Source organism: Xiphias gladius, chromosome 9, assembly GCF_016859285.1.
Source record: "Xiphias gladius isolate SHS-SW01 ecotype Sanya breed wild chromosome 9, ASM1685928v1, whole genome shotgun sequence".
In the NCBI taxonomy this organism is placed as follows: domain Eukaryota; kingdom Metazoa; phylum Chordata; class Actinopteri; order Istiophoriformes; family Xiphiidae; genus Xiphias; species Xiphias gladius.
Window position 1 is genome coordinate 6,608,245 of NC_053408.1, and position 17,273 is coordinate 6,625,517.

A 17,273-nucleotide genomic window follows, 5' to 3' on the forward strand; every position below is an offset into this window, starting at 1 on the left:
TGGCTGGAGGGTCGTGGTTGGAGCTGCACCACATTTTTAGCTGCAAAACCGTTTCAGTGATCGAACACTTCTCTGTGACGACAAACCTGTGACAAAGGCCGGTGGCCCCACACCATTATCTAGTTGGCATCATTAAAGTACAATCACAGCGGTTGTTTTGAGTCCCCTTGAGCTTTGAATCCTTGACTCTGACAAGGGCATCCACCCCTGCCCGAGAAATAGCAACGACAGATGCATGCGTGAATTGGATGAGCAGAACCATCGAGTCCATTTTTGTTTCCAGATATGAGGCGTGTTTCAGGTTTCAGTTAGCAATCATCCAGATAACCCAGTAAAACTACTGCTTCTTGCAGACCTCCTTGTTTAAATGTCTCTCAGTCACACAAAAGTTAGTATACCAATCTGAAAACGTCCACTTTTTCGAACTTGTGTACTTTGCTATTTTTTATTTATTCATTTTTTTTAACGAGTCTGAGCACGTCTGAAAATGATACCAAAAGACATACAAACAAATGAATCAGTACGAGACTTCACTCCATTGTATTTGGACGAGCCTGAGTCGGAAATACCGCCCCCTTCTTCGCCGCTGACACCATCCTCGCCCAATGACGAAGCGCTCGCGGCGTGACTGATGCGTCAACCGGCCAATGAGCGGTGGGATTACGGCTCCTCAGCGGTAGTGCACGTACAGCTGATTTGCAACCCGCCGAAGCAACAGCAGAGAAGAAGGAAAAATGTCGCTGGCTTCGACGCGGACCGTTCTAGGATCAGTGTCGTTTTAGGAAAACTCAGACGGCGATTCGGTGAGTGGCACAGCCGTCACTAGTTGAATCCAAGGTGAGGGCTCGAGTTCGGTGTCTCCCGTCCGGAACCGCAGCCGGTTTCGCCCGTTTTGTGCAACGTTTCAGGCCTGCTGTATTAAAAGAAAAAAAAAAAAAATCCCAGCCACGGCAGCTCCTGGCAGCCATGATGAATGTTAGTTATGATAAAATGTGTGTCGCTAGTTGGTAGCTGAAAAGTCAGTGCTTTTTTTGTTTGTTTGTTTTTGTTTTTGTTCTGTTTTTTTTACACATAGGTTACAAGTCAGCATTTACCACCGCGGGCATCAAACGCTGATAAAGCAGCAGCAGGGGGAAACGACAAAGCTCGTATTTGGTGTTGTTTTCCCGAAAGTTGACAGTTCGAAAAGTAACATATTACCGACGCACTCGCGTCCGCCCCGCTCATTTCTCGCCGTGTCAGAAGTTAATCTGGGAGTTTAATTATTTTTGGGGACGCACTTGGACAGAGACACTGTGCTGCTGTTTGAGCTAAGGGTGTGGGGGGGGCTGTCCTCCTGCTACGTCTTGTCCAATCACAGGCGTTTCTTCTCGCAGCGCGACAGACGGGCCACATGAGCGACTCCGGACAAAACTGTGACCTTTATCCGTCTTGTCCTGCGTATTAGAGCCGTCGAGCTGTTGCGTGAGATGCAGCGCGTGGTAAAAAAAAAATCGGGCTGTCGCGCGTTTTTGCGCTGTGAGGAAACTGCGCGTCATGCATCTGGACGGGTTTTTTTTTTTTTTTTTTGCGCTTTGACGCACTGTGCGGATCGCAATCCTGCTGTGGCAACGAATAAATGTGGGAAAAGCTGAGACACAATGCAAGGCTGAGCAAGTACAGGGTTTTGTTCAGGTTTCAGGTTTCCGACCTCGGACAGGTGTGGGACGCCACGGACGTTGAGCACCTGAGTGGTTGAGTGTCAAGTCTCTAGCACATAAACACGCAGCGCGCAGCCTTACGCACAGCCGTGTAATTCAAGACCTGTAGTGTTATCTCAACTTTACCCAGCATGCATTTATGCCACTGCATCATTTGGTGCTTTTGTCATTTTTTTTTAAAAATGACTTGTTTCTCTTATTTGGTATAAAAATGCATTATCAACTTCTTAGGTAATTTCACTGAAATACTTTCACCTCATAATTTCTTTTTAAGTGTCTAAAATTACATCAAATATAAAAAAGTGGAAAGAGTTCAGATTTTCGAGGACACACCACCTTTGCCATGTAGGATATTTTTGCAACAAATTTCATCTCTCCGGAGAGATTAGTAGCAGTGGCGTCAGCTGTTGCGGTGAACCTGCTCGTGTTTGGCCCAGTTACAATGGCTGGGTGTTGTCCACAAAGAGATTTCCCACGATATAAACACCAATTTCACTTTAACCATCCAAAAGGACACAGTTTCAGTTGAATACATTTTTATTCCCCTTTATATCCCAAACCCAAAAACATTATATCATTATATTTCAGTTTTCCAAATAATCATTATCACAATCAAGCTTCTAATGCACAGGGTTTTGCTGTTCCACCAGCTATAAATGGTGGCATAATTTAATTTGATAATTTTCAAAATTACAAAGCTAAATAAAAAAAAACTTAAACCTTTGGCTCTGACCATAACTTCTCTTTTTTTTTTCTTCTTCTTCTTACAGAATGAAACCTGTGCTGTGGTGTTGCCATGAAAGATTATTCCCTTTATGAATCTGTACAAAGTGAAATGTGCTAACAGTTTTAATGCGGGAGGTTTTACCTTGTTTACAGAGAGAGAGTGAGCTTACCTTCCCCTTTTGTCAGGTCAGCTTTAAGCATAGCCATTTGAAAAAAGGAGGGTATACTGTAACACTACATGGGCCTCTAGCGTGTCCTGATCCGATAATTACAGCCCCTGGAGCCTCCTCCCTCAGCTAGAAAGGTAAAATTTCAGCAAAGACATGGACCCATCTACTAGGGTGGTGGGTCTGGATGCCCAGGGCAACATGGTTTTCACGGTGGTAAAGCCAGTTATGGGCATCTTTCAGGTTTCCTCAGAGCAAGCTGGCAGTGTAGGACAAGGGGGAATGGGTCTGCAGGGTTTATCTGAAAACACATTGGTCCTCCCTCAAGTACAAGACCAGACTCCACTAGACCAGAACCAGGTGGAAATGCACACCATACAGCCTCATATTCAGCCCCAGATGCACGTTTCTGCCCCGGTCCAGACTGAGGATGTGCCCCAGAATCAGGAGCCACCACCAAACTCAAGCACAAATTCAGGGTCCGGTACCCAGATGCCATTTGCAGAGGTGTCGTCACTCCTTGATCCCAACATGAAAGGTTCTAAGGCTCGTAAGTGACCAGTTGTTTGAGGATTGTACCTTTTGAACGTTTATCAAACTGTAGGTATTGGGGTTAGGTTACAATCGCTGGTTCCGTTTTGGATCTAGTTCCAGGTTGGTAAAATATCAAGCTTGAATCTTTTATATCTTCCCTTTTTAAATTACCAAGGAGCAATGTACAAAACATTCAGGTCATTTAGCTCATTTGCAAATTGAGTATTATCTGATTGTGTAATCTGAGTTGTCGAGTTTCAGCTTCATAGTTAAGTTATTCAAACAAAACGTTTGTCATTTATAATTGGGCAAAGCTAATCCTTAATAAATATGAAAAGGCACCCGGATTTGATGAGCCAATTCAATATGGCGTTCAGATTTGATAAAATTCTATTAAATCCCAACCCTACTATGCTGATGCGTTCACCTCTTCCTGCGTTGCTCTGATTTCAGGGAAGTATCTCATCTCGTACGATGAAATCAAACGGCGCCTGCAGGCTCCAGAGAAGATGTCCCTGCGCTCCTTGGCAGCGTACACTCGGGTCAGCAGAGGCCCAGCCAGCAAGAAAACACTTCTAGAGTCGCTTAATGTACTCGGCCTCACGCCAAGCACAACTACCTCTGTATCCTCCTCGTTCTCCAAACTCACTGAAGGTGACGGATGTGTGTTTGCCTGTTTCTGTGTGTCTGTGAAGGCATGTTTAAATTTGTGCAAGAGACTCACGAGTGTTTTCATGTGTGTATGTTCTTAGGTGACACTGGTGCTTTGTGTGATGACATGAAAGATTTCGCCCATGACTACATTGACTACTGCAACATGGCTAAACAGCTCATTCCAGAGACAAATACAGTTCAACACTGGTCCAAAATTATTGAAACTAAGTATGTACTGTATGTCCTCGCTGTAACATGGATTTCAAGCCTGTTTTTACAAGGAATCTTGGATTAAAAGGAATAACAGCACTCTCTTTTTCTCTCAGGAACCACCTTGAGGATATGAGAAAATGTTTCAAGGACCCAGTCAACAGTGGTGCATTTGACAACGTCACTCATGGCCTCGGTCTGGGAATGTTAGATGTAGCGCTGGACATGATCATTATGGTAATTGAACAGCAGATTCGCATCTTGTCTGGTGCAGCGGCATCAGACCCAGCAGACTCTGGTCCGCCAATGCGGCGTACCCGCAGGCGTCACCGCAAAACCCGCTCAGCTGACATCGAGAAGCCTTACAGGGTGGCGGGAGGGGTCAAAGAGCAAGGGAAGATCATTTCAAAAGGCAAGGGGCGAGGCAAGGCCAAGAAGAAAATCAGACAGGAAACTGGAGATGTTGGTCCTGTGGAAACCCAAGCAGAGCAGTGCAAGCCAGATGATGTGGAGAGTAACGTCCTAACCCTGGTTTCTGTGGGTTATGAGACTGTTTCCAGTGGTCTCACTGCAGACGGAACTGTTTGACACCTGGTCGCATGACAGATCTTTGGAACCAATCAGTGTCCCATCCAAAGGGGATACTCAGCAATGGGACACAAGCTCTGCACAAGCAGAGCTGGGTTGAGGTCTTGTGAAGGCGATCACAGTTGTGGTGAGCCGAACATCATAGTATATCACAGTTTGGAATCCACCCTTAAAGGGACTAGTCCGACGTTTTGGGAAATGCGCTTTTTCGCTTCCTTTCTAAGATTCAGGTGAGAAGATTGATACCACTCTCACGTCTGTACGGTAAATATGCAGCTGGAACCAGCAAGTGGTTAGCTTAAGTTAGCATCAAGACTAGAAACGGGGAAACAGCTAGCCTGGCTCTGTCTAAATGTAACAAAATCTGCCTACCAGCAACTGTGAAGCTCACCAATTAATACATCTCATTTGTTTAAAGGTGCTATATGTAAGTTTTTGCCATCGCTACATAGCCAATGTTAGCATTAACAGCTATTTACTTACCAGTCTAAACTTCTTTCATTTACTCGCCAAGAGCTTTCTCCAGCAGTGGAAAGCAACGCCAATGTCAACTCTTGTTTTGTTTGTATTTCTATCACTTTTTTTATTCTACTGAAATTAGCATGCTAACCAACTAGCCCCAGCCTTTCCCCTCTTGTAATACTACTTTGGGATGGTGAGTCAATGTAGCGTCCAGTCTGCCCTCGGTCCAGTATGAGAGGATGAAGAAGTACTGCTGCTCAGAAGGCATATTCTAACGTCTTGTAAACACAACGATGGCTCAAGCTCTTTGCAAGCGACCATTATCACTACCACCACTGCCAACTGCTTCCAGCAGGAAACCACGTTCAGCAGCAGATAAAACTTACATATAGCAACTTTTAATCTGTACACAAAAACTGAAGCTTGGCTGGAAAATGCCAAATTGTCCTTTTTTACACTTTTTCACACACACAAGAAGTAAGGTTTTTATTGTTGAGCTTTATGCTGGTCGGCAGATTTACCTTTTGGACAGAGCCTGGCTAGTTGTTTCCCCGTGTTGCCACGCCTTATGTTAAGCTAAGCTAACCAGCTGCTGCGACATATTGTGCTGTACTGTACAGATACGATAATACTATCGATCTTCTCATCTAACTGCTGGCAAGAAAGCGACCGAGGACATTTTCCAAAATGTTGAACTGTTTCTTTAAGTGAATCATTTGTTTCTTTCGTACATATTTAAATATCTAAACTGAATCCTATCGTATTATTTTTTTTCATCCTAGGTTTTTTAGTGAACAGACAAACCAATGTATCTAAAATGTAAATACACTGAACACTGAGAACCTGACACCTGTCCATACACAGGTACAGCCCTACAATGTAGAACAGATAATACCAGAAGTCTGGATTATATTTTTTTGCTGATGGTACAATGTCTCTTGTTCCCCTGTTGTATTTATTGTGTAGATTTCCAGTTCTATTGTTCTGTACTAGAGTAACGACAATAATTGTTTTTACTGGAACCTCAAGAGCTGAGTAAAATATAAAGATTTAATTTTCATAACTACTTGAATCTGTTATTGTCTTGTGATAGATGTCATAAATGGAGCAAGGTCAGTTTTAAATTTGTTGATCACTGCGTTAAAAAGTGAGAATTGCTTCATGTCTTTCATCCAGCAGTTTAAGGGACTTAAACATCATAGCATTTTGTTTAATCACCAAACTGTGAATAGAAGAAAAGCGAGAAAAAAAACATTTTATCAAATCCAGTTCCTGAGATGTTTTAAAGAAGGAAGGTAGGGTTTGAATAAAATGATCAGGTTGGAGACAGAACAAATTGCAATCTAATAATACACTATTGTACAGAAACAGATGCCAGATGCCTACCTGTCTGTGTTGTTGTTGTTGTTCTTCTTCTTTTGGCTGGGATTGTTTTTAGAAGCTGAAAAGCACTGTGGGAGATTTTAGGGCTCTAGGAATACACTCAGCGGAGTCAGCCCAGTGCTAATACCTTAACTGTACACACAAACAGGGAGGGGGAGGGTGAGCAGCTTAAGTGAGGATTTTCCCTGTATTAACCCTGAGAGTGAGAGAGAGCCAGCTGGAGTGAAAGGAGGAGGAACTAGACAGACGTGTTCAAAACATCAGTTTTATGTGGAGTGCAGCAGTGTAGGTTGTCGAGGTTTGAAGAGAAAAGCAAAAGGAGAATGACTGTGAAAACGTGCTGTGTGTTTTGCGTGAAGATGTCAACCTGAGAAAGTTTCACCGCCAGCTATCCAAAGACCATAGACCGGAGCAGAATGGGACACCCTAATGTGCCACTCACGTACAGTTACACACATTCCCACAGGGACAAACACAGATCCAGTCGACTGCAACCATACACACCAAACGGTGAGTTAAACAGTATCATGACCGATGTTTTACAGTGTAAAGTTGCTTTACCAGATCATGATATTGGCTTTGACATTAGTGTGTTTGTAATATTTTTATTCATTCACAGAACCAACGCACTTTGTTTCATGCTTCACATTTACACAGACTTTTATACTGTTGGCCATTGAACAGCTTAACTAGGCAAACTAGAGGTTAACTGCCACGTTTGAAAGCACCTCAGTAGCAGTTTTTGATGAGGGGGAAATGTTATTCATTCACACGCATTTTCATAGCTGGTTAAGAGATTCAAACCAGTGATCTTCACTTTCCACGAATCCTTAAAGAGACATACCCGTGTGTTTGTTAAACTCTTTTACAACAAACCGTATGTACTTCACTCATTTTTGCTGAAAATTCGCAAATGCATGCTTTGTTGAAGTCTTAGATTCTTTAATGTATTTTTCCTACCAATACAGGCAGCCATTTTTTGTAACAAGTGCTGTACAATATGAAAATCAACTAACAGACTCTTGAAACTTGCACTTGAACATCAGCGTTGCATTATTTTTGCCAATTTACATTATCCTTGTCTGGTAATGCAGCTTAAGTGGCTGGACTGTTGAACCAAAATACCTTTTTCACTTAAATGGATTCCACAATTCAAGCAAGTTTTCAAAAGTCTCGTAATTGATTTTCATATCATATGAAAATGCCTGGCAACCGATGGCTGCCAGGAATGGTTTGGAAAAATACACTTGAGATTTGTCAAGCACAGCAGCACCGTTTGCAAAATGATTATATGTGATGTAAAGTATGTGTGATTTGTAGTGAATGGGCTAAAACATGCAAAACCACTGGTGTAGTGTTTTAAGCCTCCTAATATTTCTCCACATGCTTGGGTCTTCAGTTAATCATCTGGTGTTTGCTCAGGTGAGGGCTGCGATCAGAGTGAGCACATTGCTAATCACCGTGTGTCACTGGCCTCTGTATAAGTTAATTGAAGAACCACTCAAAAGATAATTGGGTTGGCAACTGGAGGGTTTTATGTTTGCAGAGACCAGCTGGGAAAAACTGACCAGGAAAGTGGTATTTAGTGTTTAAGTGTCCTTGACCAGAGCACTTACCACAAAGCTGGTCAGGTCTGCTGTGTGAGCAGCTCGGAGACACCTCCATGAAGCTCTCCATTCCCGTTTAATTAATTTTGACTGGAGTTTAAACGAAAGTTAATAGAATGAATGAAAAATACAGAATAGTTATATTTGGATCATGCATTTGGAAGTTAGTGAACCAGATATCTATCAGTGCCACTCGCCTAGGTGGATGTTAAGATAAGGGTTTTATCGATCTATCACAGTGCTGGTCGATCAGTCCGCCACTTTGGTCCAGACTGATATTTCCCAACAACTGGTGGATGAACTGCCACGAAATTTTGCACAGACATTTGTGGCACCAAGAAAATTAAGCATTCTGACATCGATGATCCCCCGAGTTTTCCTTTAGCGCCACCATGAGGTTGGTTTTGAGTGTGTGCCCCCCTCAGGATGAACAGTAATAACTTTGGCCATCCATCTAGAGCCATCAGAATTTCACTTTGCCCAGAACTTTGGCTTATGACCAAATACCTGCAAAACGGATGACATTTCCATCAGCCTCAGCTGTACGTGGTGTTTAGCGCTGGGTAGGAAATGTTAGCGTGCTAACACACTAAACCAGGATGGTGACAGTTGTCAGCACTATACCTGCTAAACGTTAAGATGTTACCATTGTCACCGACAGCATGTTAGCATGCCGATGTTAGCGCTACGCACAAATCACCGCTGTGGCTTCGCAGTACGGCCTCACACAGCTGCTGGCATGTCCGTAGACCTTATAGTCTTGTTTTCGTTGCACCGCTAAGGCCAACATACAGTTGGGAAAAGCTCAGGTCCAAACCAGAAAGAGCAGAGGATCACATCTGGATGTTTTGGAAGAAGGAAATAAAGTGTATCTCCGTACACTTAGTCACATTATTCTCAGCGTTCTTTACCCCTGGTCAAAATGCAGTTCTAATCGAGACTCTCAGTTGTACTTTACTGTTTATATTTCCAGTATTCTCCCACTTGTGTGTTTTCGTCACATGCAGTGCTTTCTTATGAGCGACCCCGCTTCCCTCTCCACCAACTGTAATGACTTTTTCATAGATCATATTCTCCCGTACGGCATCCATGCCTGATAGCCTTTTACTCGTACCCCTTTTCATGACCCTTAATGTGCCTCCGTTTTTCTATATCTCCCCACAGACAACCTGAACAATGCATTAGGCGCCATCAGAGTCCTTGGTTTTGAACTGATTGAGGATGAACTTAAACCACATCTGAACACGGTGCTGACCAACATAAAGGAGAGGAGTGAGTTTATTTACACTCTTTTTCACTGTTTATATCTCATTTCTAAGCCTCAGCTATAAGACTACCTGCTAGAAAGGATAGGATATATCACAACCTGGCTTAGGCTTCGTGGTATAATGAGGGGTTTCAGGGTTATTTTTTTGTGTCCTAGTATGTCTTTCATTTGAAGTGATTTGAATTGCAAAATGTAGACAGCTCTGCTGCCACATGCAATTTACATATTTATATGTTTCAATACCAGTATACCCTAAGACAGCATAGCCTCCCACCCATAGTGACAACTGTGCCATAACAGCTCCCCATTCTGAATAATAAAACCTGTAGCAAAAGCACCCCGATGAGGAATCGGGATCTGGGGATTGAGAAGCTGCGAAGGGGATATGTGTATGACAGTTGTAAGTCCCTGGTAGACGTTAAGCTGTATTTGTGACTCCTAGCAAGAGAGCAACAGGGGGATAGAAAGGCAGAAGGGGTAGAGACAGGGCATAGGAATCAAGTAGGGAGTAAAGATGGAAAACACATACAGACTACATTCAGTACCGTTCTGTTCAGATATCAAAGGGAGAAATCATTCAAAACTACAGCTGCTACAACTTGACATACATGTAGTCTGTTCAATTTCATCTTTCAAGACATTTTTTTCTTTGGCTTCGGCCTCATAAAGTGGTTATAATACACTATGTTCCTTGTATCAGTGTTGTGTTTACATGTTTAATCCCACTTGTGTCCAGAGAAAGGAGCTGCCGAGCAGGTAGTGATAAGTGGGATCCTGCCAATCCTGGCGCTGTCTCTGAGGAGCAGAGGGCCCCTCACTCTGCTGACTGCAAAATTAGTGGCTGAACTCGCCAAGGAATGTAAGGGATTTATGCAGATATTTGTTAGTTTATAATTTAATGACGTGTATGAGATCAGTCATGTGATGGTTGACGGCACTTTTATCACCGTAGTTTTATGGTCACTCATTGAGGTTTTTTCTTGGTTTCCTTTCAGCTGTGGTTCGTAAAGGTTTTGGCGACGCAGGCTTGGTCACGGCTCTGCTGTCGGTGCTGACCAGTAAAGACCAAGAACTGCTCCTTCACGCTGCAAGGGCCATCTCACGGATGTCTTATGACAGCTGTAAGTGAAGGAAACCAGTTGCAAATATCTCCTGACAAGTTCTGGAAATAGATTCCCTGTTCTTTTTTGCATACGTGTCATTGCATGGGACCGTTCCCAACAGGATTTGAAGCGGCAACCAGGTCCCAGTTTGCATTTTACATTGTTTGACTTCAGGTCGTATTTTTTCTGTGCTAAATGTTCTTTTCAGCACAGAGAAAAAGTGACTAAGGGACATTGTTCTTCTTTGGCAGCCGGGAGTAAAGAGGGTCAAAATCTCAAGAAGGCAAAAGCCTTCTCATATGTCCTGGAGCATATGAATGGCAGACAGATGGAGAAATCACTTCCATCATGTTTAACACCTTGTTAAAGCAAACAACAAAAGGTATAGAAACAAGTTACAAAATTCTTTATGCAATAGAAAGAAGCATAGTTTATTTAAGATGCAGTTTGGTTCGGGAAAAAAAACAGCCTCTGTTGTGAGAAGGAGGATAATAGTCATCTGGGCTTTGGCATCCTTTATTTTCGTCCTATCCAAGTACAGTGAGGTTTCTAAAATAGAAATGCTCCTCATTCCAACAAATATTGAAGTATGTGTGTTTTCAGATGCAACACACTCTAAATAATTATTTTCTCGGCCTCTTTATGTTCCCCTGTCTCCTTCAGCTAAGCTGCAGGAACTGTTACTGCGTCGAGGTGCAGTGCCTCGTCTTGTTGCCATCCTGATTCGTTTTCCTGATAAGGAAGCCCTGGAGGAAGTGTGCCTTCAGGCCCTGTGCAACCTCAGTGGCATGGGCGTGGCAGAAGAGGCAGGGCTGGTCTGGCAGCGGGGTGCATCCGTGAGGCCAGGGGAGTCTGTGTTTCATGGCGTTTCTCCTCACACCTGCGGTTTCGCTTCTTCCGTGACTCTTGTGCACGTGTCTCAGTGGGCACCAGGTCAGTACGCGGTCAACATTGAGGTTTTCCAGCGCTGCTCCTCCTCCTTCTGGAACCTTCACGGGAACAAATTGTCTGCTCGTTGGTTCCCGTTCTCCAGCTTGGGGAATTGTTCAGATCTGTACAAACTGATCAAGTTCTCTACGAGGAATGTTCCTCGGACAAAAAGTCTGAAGACTCGCGTGTTCCACACTTTTCTCTGACAGCGGAAGCATTGCAAACGTGGTGGCCTAACCTAACTGGCATACAAAACCCTGGGTGATTACTCCACTGATTATTGATGTGCACACAATTGATATTACACACAATAAACCTGGACATCCACACTTGGATCTCTTTATCTCTGTTCCTGACTGACTTTTGTCTTATATTTCTGTTCTTTTTGTTGGATTTCCTTGGCTCAGTTTGTAAGTAAGAAAAGGACTGTTGTATTCTACGAAGTGGGACACCTGCTTCGGGTAAAACACGGTGGCAGTTGATTTCAGCTGATTCAGCTACTATGGGACTATGCCACAAAGTACTGTTTGTTATTTGTCCAACTGTTGAATCAATGTTCAAATCAATTAGAATTTCTATTCCAGGCAGTGATATTGATGGTATTGATGGTCTTTTCTACATTGCAAGTCAAATGTAACATTTTTTACTATGGCTCACTCGATTTAGCCCTATATATTTTTGATTATTTGCATTTTTTTTTTACACGTACTTTAAATAATAAAACATCTTGAACTTTAATGTGTGTATGTGTCGTTACAGTAGGCAAACGAGGTATGTCAGCTGGTACGTTTAAATCTGTGCACACAAACGACTCGTGCAGGAATTTGTACTTATTTTTAGTATTTGAACTATGACAAACCAGAGTATACTTAGGGATTTCGTTAGTTAAAGAAAGTTCCGTTCAGTTTGTTATAATTGATATGTATTTTATGAAGTAACAATGTTTATGTTCTGCTAATTCATTCACATAAAAGTTTGATTGGATTCCTTTTTAAAAATACTGACAAAAGACATACACAAGCAATAAACACATAACACATATTACGATTTCTTGCACAACTGGAAAGCCCAAATTACCAATTTGTTAGCATGAGTTTAAAAAGAACCCTTAAACCTGCCAAGATCCGTGTGTACATGCCGTTTCCTTTTTTGTCTTTTGTCCATTTTGTCTAACCTGCTTTGTGGGTGTGTACCCTTTTAGTTTTTCTGTTTTTGTTTTGTTGTTGTTGTTTTAATGGGTGTACGTACCTTTGTGAAGTTACGTACACTTTCACTATCATGTATTCAGGATTCCCAGCACCTTGGGTCGCCTACTCCTAACCCTAACCACTGCCTCAAAATCCCACAGGCGCAGTGTTGACATGAGCCCCAACTGACGACAAGCTGAGAGCCCACAAATATGCCTCCACGAAAAAAGATTTAAAAAAAAACCCTGATCTGCTAGAAGCTTGGCTGCCTGGGTGCTGCACCTGGCTCAGTAATTTCCTTCAAAACGGGTTTTAGGCTCCAGGGAAAATGACTAGAGAAGTTGTGAGAACACGGGCAGAAGGCAACCCAGCCAGGACACAGGCCAATGGGCCTAGTCTCACATTTAACTGACAAAATTTGACTTGCCTCCCCTTACAGGGGGAAAGTTTTGATCAGTAACAGCCATGATATATCCTGTTCAAGGGTCCGACGTCAGCTAAGAAACAGGCAAATATGTCCCTCGCTGTCTCTGTCTATTCATTTCTCATGCACTGTGGAGACTTTTAAGTGGTCTGAGGAGGGAGTGTGCAGCCCTTCCGGCCAACTTGATTACCAGAGGTGACCACTAGATGTCATGCATGGGCTTAGTAGAAACCTTTGTAGACGTTGTACAGTGTAAACATAAAAGGAATGGAAAGCCAATGTGTGACTTTGTACAAATGCCTACACACGCGGACTGAATCTAAAAACGAGAGGCTGCCTGCCTGCACATCTCAGTGCATATTCTCAGATATTTACATGGATTTAATTGGTTTGCTTTACCTTGCTGAAAGTGCTTTATGGTAGTGTCTAAGTTAAACTGAGCGCTTGCCCTTTGACTGTAAATCTGCTAAATACAAAAGCCAACACAGAGTTAGACACAAGTGTATCCCCCTCTCAATCTTTCTCCCATTTCTCTTCCTCTGATTAGCTTTCTTATTGGTTCCATCCCGCTCCAGGCGTCCGAACGCAGGGGCACGTCCTCTAATCAATCCTAACTTTATGACTCTGGGAGCCACTTAAATATTTGATGTGAAAGGGATGAGGCTTTGGAATTGTTTACAGGTGGACGAGAGGTGCACACACCTATTATTGCCTAACTTGATTGTCCTCTGGTGGGATTCTGGTTCATTGTGCCCCTTGTTAAGATGGAAGAAAAACATATTTACATAGGAAAACCCCGTTAAAGACAGACTAATGGCCATCAATACACTCTCATTACATGACATAATTGGTGCATTAGTGCCTGTCTAAATCAGTCCAAAAATGTTCTACCTGAAATTAATATGCGTCCCCGGATGGCGATAAACTCCTGGGAAGGAAATTCATTTGGTCTGCTGAGATTTCTCTCCTGTAAGTCAGTTCCCAGAAACAGTAACCAGAGTTGAGAGGTGCTAACTTGTTAAAACAAAGCTGAAACTGGAAAACTCAGAGGGTCATTTAACAACACTTGCTGCTTTTCTGAAGGTATTGCTGTAAAATTGTTTCTGTCTGTTGCATAATTAATTTGTAACCTGCCTATTTCTCTTAACCCAAACTAAGATGGTAGCTGGAAATGACATCTCTGTGTTGCTCAGTTTGTAGAACCTGAACCAAAGTTAGACATTTCGTATACTGAAGTTATTTTAAATTTATTTTCATACAATGTAATAAAATTTTGCTTGTTTTTTCCAAAAAGACCATGTACATATGTCGTTTCCAGCCACCTCGATTGGGAAATCCAGTCACAACTTGAGAAACGGACAAAAAAAAATCTTTATTATCATGCAACAAATGATAGTCAGAAGAGTCTTAGAGCATTTTAGTAATAACTTCAGAACAGCTCTAAGTGTTGTAAATGACCTTCTGGCTTTTTCAAAGATTGTATAAATGAGTGTATATATTTTTGGGGTATTTTATGAGGTGCGAGATTGGATTCAGCATCAAAGTGAAAAATCTGCATGGACGAGAGCAGCTTGCTGGCTCGTCGGCAGTTATTAAAGATGGTCCTCAAAGGAAGACACACAACTCTGTGAAGAGCAAAAAGTTCACCGCTCTAGCCTGACGGGCGCTAGCTGACTAGCTGACACTGCTAACGTCCAAGCTCCCAGCCCAGATAAGTAGATGGCCACGTAAGGTGGGTAGCATATGTTACCCTGAAGCTCAGGAAAGGGAGAAGAAAGATAAGAACAGTTCGTAATAATGAGATTGACTTTTAATGGTTTTTTAATGCGTCACGATTTATTGTTTCTTTTATATATTTTACAGAATCATTTATTTCACAATGTCTGTTGTCTTTTTCATAGTGAATATGTTGGAGTTCCAAACCGCGCAGGATAAAGCGAATGAAAGTTACCATAACTCATTGCCACACCGCCGTCAAGAAAAATATACCGTTGTTTTTGTGGCTGTTGTCTTAGTCTATGCATAAACACGTGAGGGACCAGACACGTGAAGTTTTTAATCAATGGCACCCCTTCCACTCTGTAATAGGAGATGCAGGAAGAGTGCATTTATTACTTTTAATATGACTTATTAATAATGCATGATGAACTCTGCATTATATGCCCTCAAACCCAGATAACATGGCTGAAGACTGTTTTATTGCTTGTCTTTGCAAATGAGTCATTTAAACTTTAATCCTCTTGTTGTTTTCTGCGGATACAACTCCATGTAATTGCATTAGGATTTCATGGTGCTGAGATTCTAATTACTGCTTTCGTCATTTCTTTATTGTGGCCTTGGTTATTCTTAGCCTGTAGCATCCTTCAGCGGTAGACAACAATAACCCACCTTGTTGACTCACAACACACGCTTCCTCATTGGGTCTGGGAACGCAAACAAACCACAAAATATAACGGTAACTGTAGAGACACAGATCTTGCGGTAATGTCACACACAGGCAGACAAACATGACATCTGCAGACACATATAGTATGTGGACACAAACCAGCTACTGTACATACATACACAATGAGAACATGCAGGAGTGGTTTTACTTCTCCCGACAGTGAATGTAATCACTTTGATATGTGCTTCCTCGGGGTTTGGTTCTTGCCTTTAAATACAACCGGTTTGATTGATAAGATAACAGACCCCGGATTCTCTGGCTCTCTGACAACCTGCTGCTTCTGCAGCCGACCAAATCCTCACTTATGGACCTCGGTGACGGGTCGATGACAACTCTCATCAGCAGAGATTCCAGATTAGCATTATCCAATCGATTCTTCTGTCAAGCGCGAGGGGGTTTTTAGACGGACCCGCCCTACTGTATTGCGTGCCATTCTCGTGGAGGACGGTGGCGGCCTCGACCTTAGGACACAGAGCGTGTGAGCAGAGCGCAAACCGTCAGCCGGGGGAAACAGAAATCAACAGCCTGTCTCATGGGTCCATTAAGCAAGGAACCTTAGGAAAAATGCTTGGTTTTTCATGTCATCTAGGCAGAATCTTTCATCTACATCTTTCACAGAACTGATACACGTACCAGGTATACAGCCTGATACAAACAATCCTCTTTTCATCCAATTACACTGTCTAGCACTTACAGATTTTTAAACAATGACAAGTGCTTTATTTGATCAAGGACCATATGTTTGTGTAAAACCGGTGAATTGATTAAAGAAAAACATTATTATATCAAAGATAAAAAGCGAGCAAATGCCGTTTCTTCTTTTTCTTGTTTGCCCACTAACTTCGAACGTACCTACACAAATGAAAGAAACATGTTATCCTGACATCATCCTAGTACGATAGATATTACACGAAACAGCATTTGGAAATTTCTTCCTTTAGTCGGCAAAAGACCGTAAGCAAAACCCTGTGACGGACGGCATGACATTTGAAGGAAAGGAACTAATTTAGGAAAGTTTTCTTTATATCCAAGTCTTTCAAATGAAGTCTTGGTTATTTTGTGAAGAAGCGTCATAATTTAATCCAACTTTCCCTAAACCGGACTCTGCTTACTGATTTCCGACTGGTAGTACTTTTGGACCTTCAACAGAGAATCAGCGTGAATAATATGAGATGTGGAAACTTATTGCAATCAGCCGTGGCTTCTGTGTGAGTGGAGCAAACAATAGTGATAGCAGAACGCTTTGTGTTCTGGTCATTTAGATAAAGCTATGGTGAAAGTTCAACGGGAGATCTTTTTTCTGTCGCTTTCTGCTTCTGCTCCTCTGTGAGTCAGTCTCTGCTGTTTCCTCTGTCACTCCTGCTTTTCCATGCTGCCACAGTCCCTTCATCCGCAGCTGCCTTGCCGTGTGCGCCGCCATCTTTCCGCCCGTGTTCCTCGAGCCAGTCAGCGCCTGGACGGTGTCGGTTAAATATCATCGCAATGCTTTCGCTGTGTCTTCCAGACCTACATTTGCACAATCCCCCCCCCCCCCATCACCATCATTACCTCCATGATGTCTGGGGTCTTATCTCCTATCGTCATATGGGATTACGGTTAATGAAGTTGCTACACGTTGATGGAGCATAATTGCCAAAGTCATTTTCTATTGCTTACCATAATAATATTGTTATACACTTCCAGTTTCTCTCCTCATTGAGCTGTCATTGGTGAAACTGGCATTTGTGACTCTTTAATTGATCGGTGTACTGATATTTCTAGAGGTGTGCCGCATGACATAAAAAGCTACGTTGCCCTGCTTCTTTTAAATCCAGCCTGGTCGTATCAAATAGTGTATGAATAACACAGTTTCTTCAGTGGTTTCGTGCTTTTCACCAGAAGTGAC

At 42.6% G+C, this 17,273-nt stretch overlaps 2 protein-coding genes across 5 annotated transcripts; both read left to right on the forward strand.

Moving 5' to 3' along the window:
- The first annotated feature begins 625 nt into the window (after positions 1–625).
- On the forward strand, positions 626–5,080 carry si:ch73-127m5.2 (uncharacterized protein LOC561202 homolog). Of its 4 annotated transcripts, none has more exons than XM_040136117.1 (5): positions 626–837; positions 2,471–3,143; positions 3,581–3,781; positions 3,880–4,009; positions 4,108–5,080. In XM_040136117.1, the coding sequence occupies exons 2-5, from the start codon at positions 2,750–2,752 to the stop codon at positions 4,577–4,579; spliced, it is 1,197 nt and encodes a 398-aa protein (XP_039992051.1). In that variant the 5' UTR covers positions 626–837; positions 2,471–2,749; the 3' UTR covers positions 4,580–5,080. The 4 variants fall into 4 exon arrangements, with proteins under 4 accessions (XP_039992051.1, XP_039992049.1, XP_039992053.1 ...); XM_040136115.1 differs by having other exon boundaries at positions 626–803; XM_040136119.1 differs by lacking the exon at positions 626–837 and adding an exon at positions 1,378–1,464.
- A 1,623-nt stretch (positions 5,081–6,703) lies between these two features.
- si:dkey-21e13.3 (uncharacterized protein LOC100150043 homolog) lies at positions 6,704–11,537 on the forward strand. The gene is made up of 5 exons (XM_040136065.1): positions 6,704–6,934; positions 9,196–9,303; positions 10,035–10,157; positions 10,294–10,419; positions 11,065–11,537. The coding sequence occupies exons 1-5, from the start codon at positions 6,841–6,843 to the stop codon at positions 11,535–11,537; spliced, it is 924 nt and encodes a 307-aa protein (XP_039991999.1). The 5' UTR covers positions 6,704–6,840.
- Positions 11,538–17,273: the final 5,736 nt, after the last annotated feature.

Excerpts from the sequence above, each read along its gene's own strand:
- si:ch73-127m5.2 (XM_040136117.1), top strand. The coding sequence starts at position 2,750 with ATGGACCCATCTACTAGGGTGGTGGGTCTGGATGCCCAGGGCAACATG. Across the intron at positions 3,144-3,580 it reads CATGAAAGGTTCTAAGGCTC|GGAAGTATCTCATCTCGTAC; the intron begins GTAAGTGACCAG and ends CTCTGATTTCAG. Across the intron at positions 4,010-4,107 it reads TCCAAAATTATTGAAACTAA|GAACCACCTTGAGGATATGA; the intron begins GTATGTACTGTA and ends TTTTTCTCTCAG.
- si:dkey-21e13.3 (XM_040136065.1), top strand. The coding sequence starts at position 6,841 with ATGGGACACCCTAATGTGCCACTCACGTACAGTTACACACATTCCCAC. Across the intron at positions 6,935-9,195 it reads GCAACCATACACACCAAACG|ACAACCTGAACAATGCATTA; the intron begins GTGAGTTAAACA and ends ATCTCCCCACAG. Across the intron at positions 9,304-10,034 it reads GACCAACATAAAGGAGAGGA|AGAAAGGAGCTGCCGAGCAG; the intron begins GTGAGTTTATTT and ends ACTTGTGTCCAG.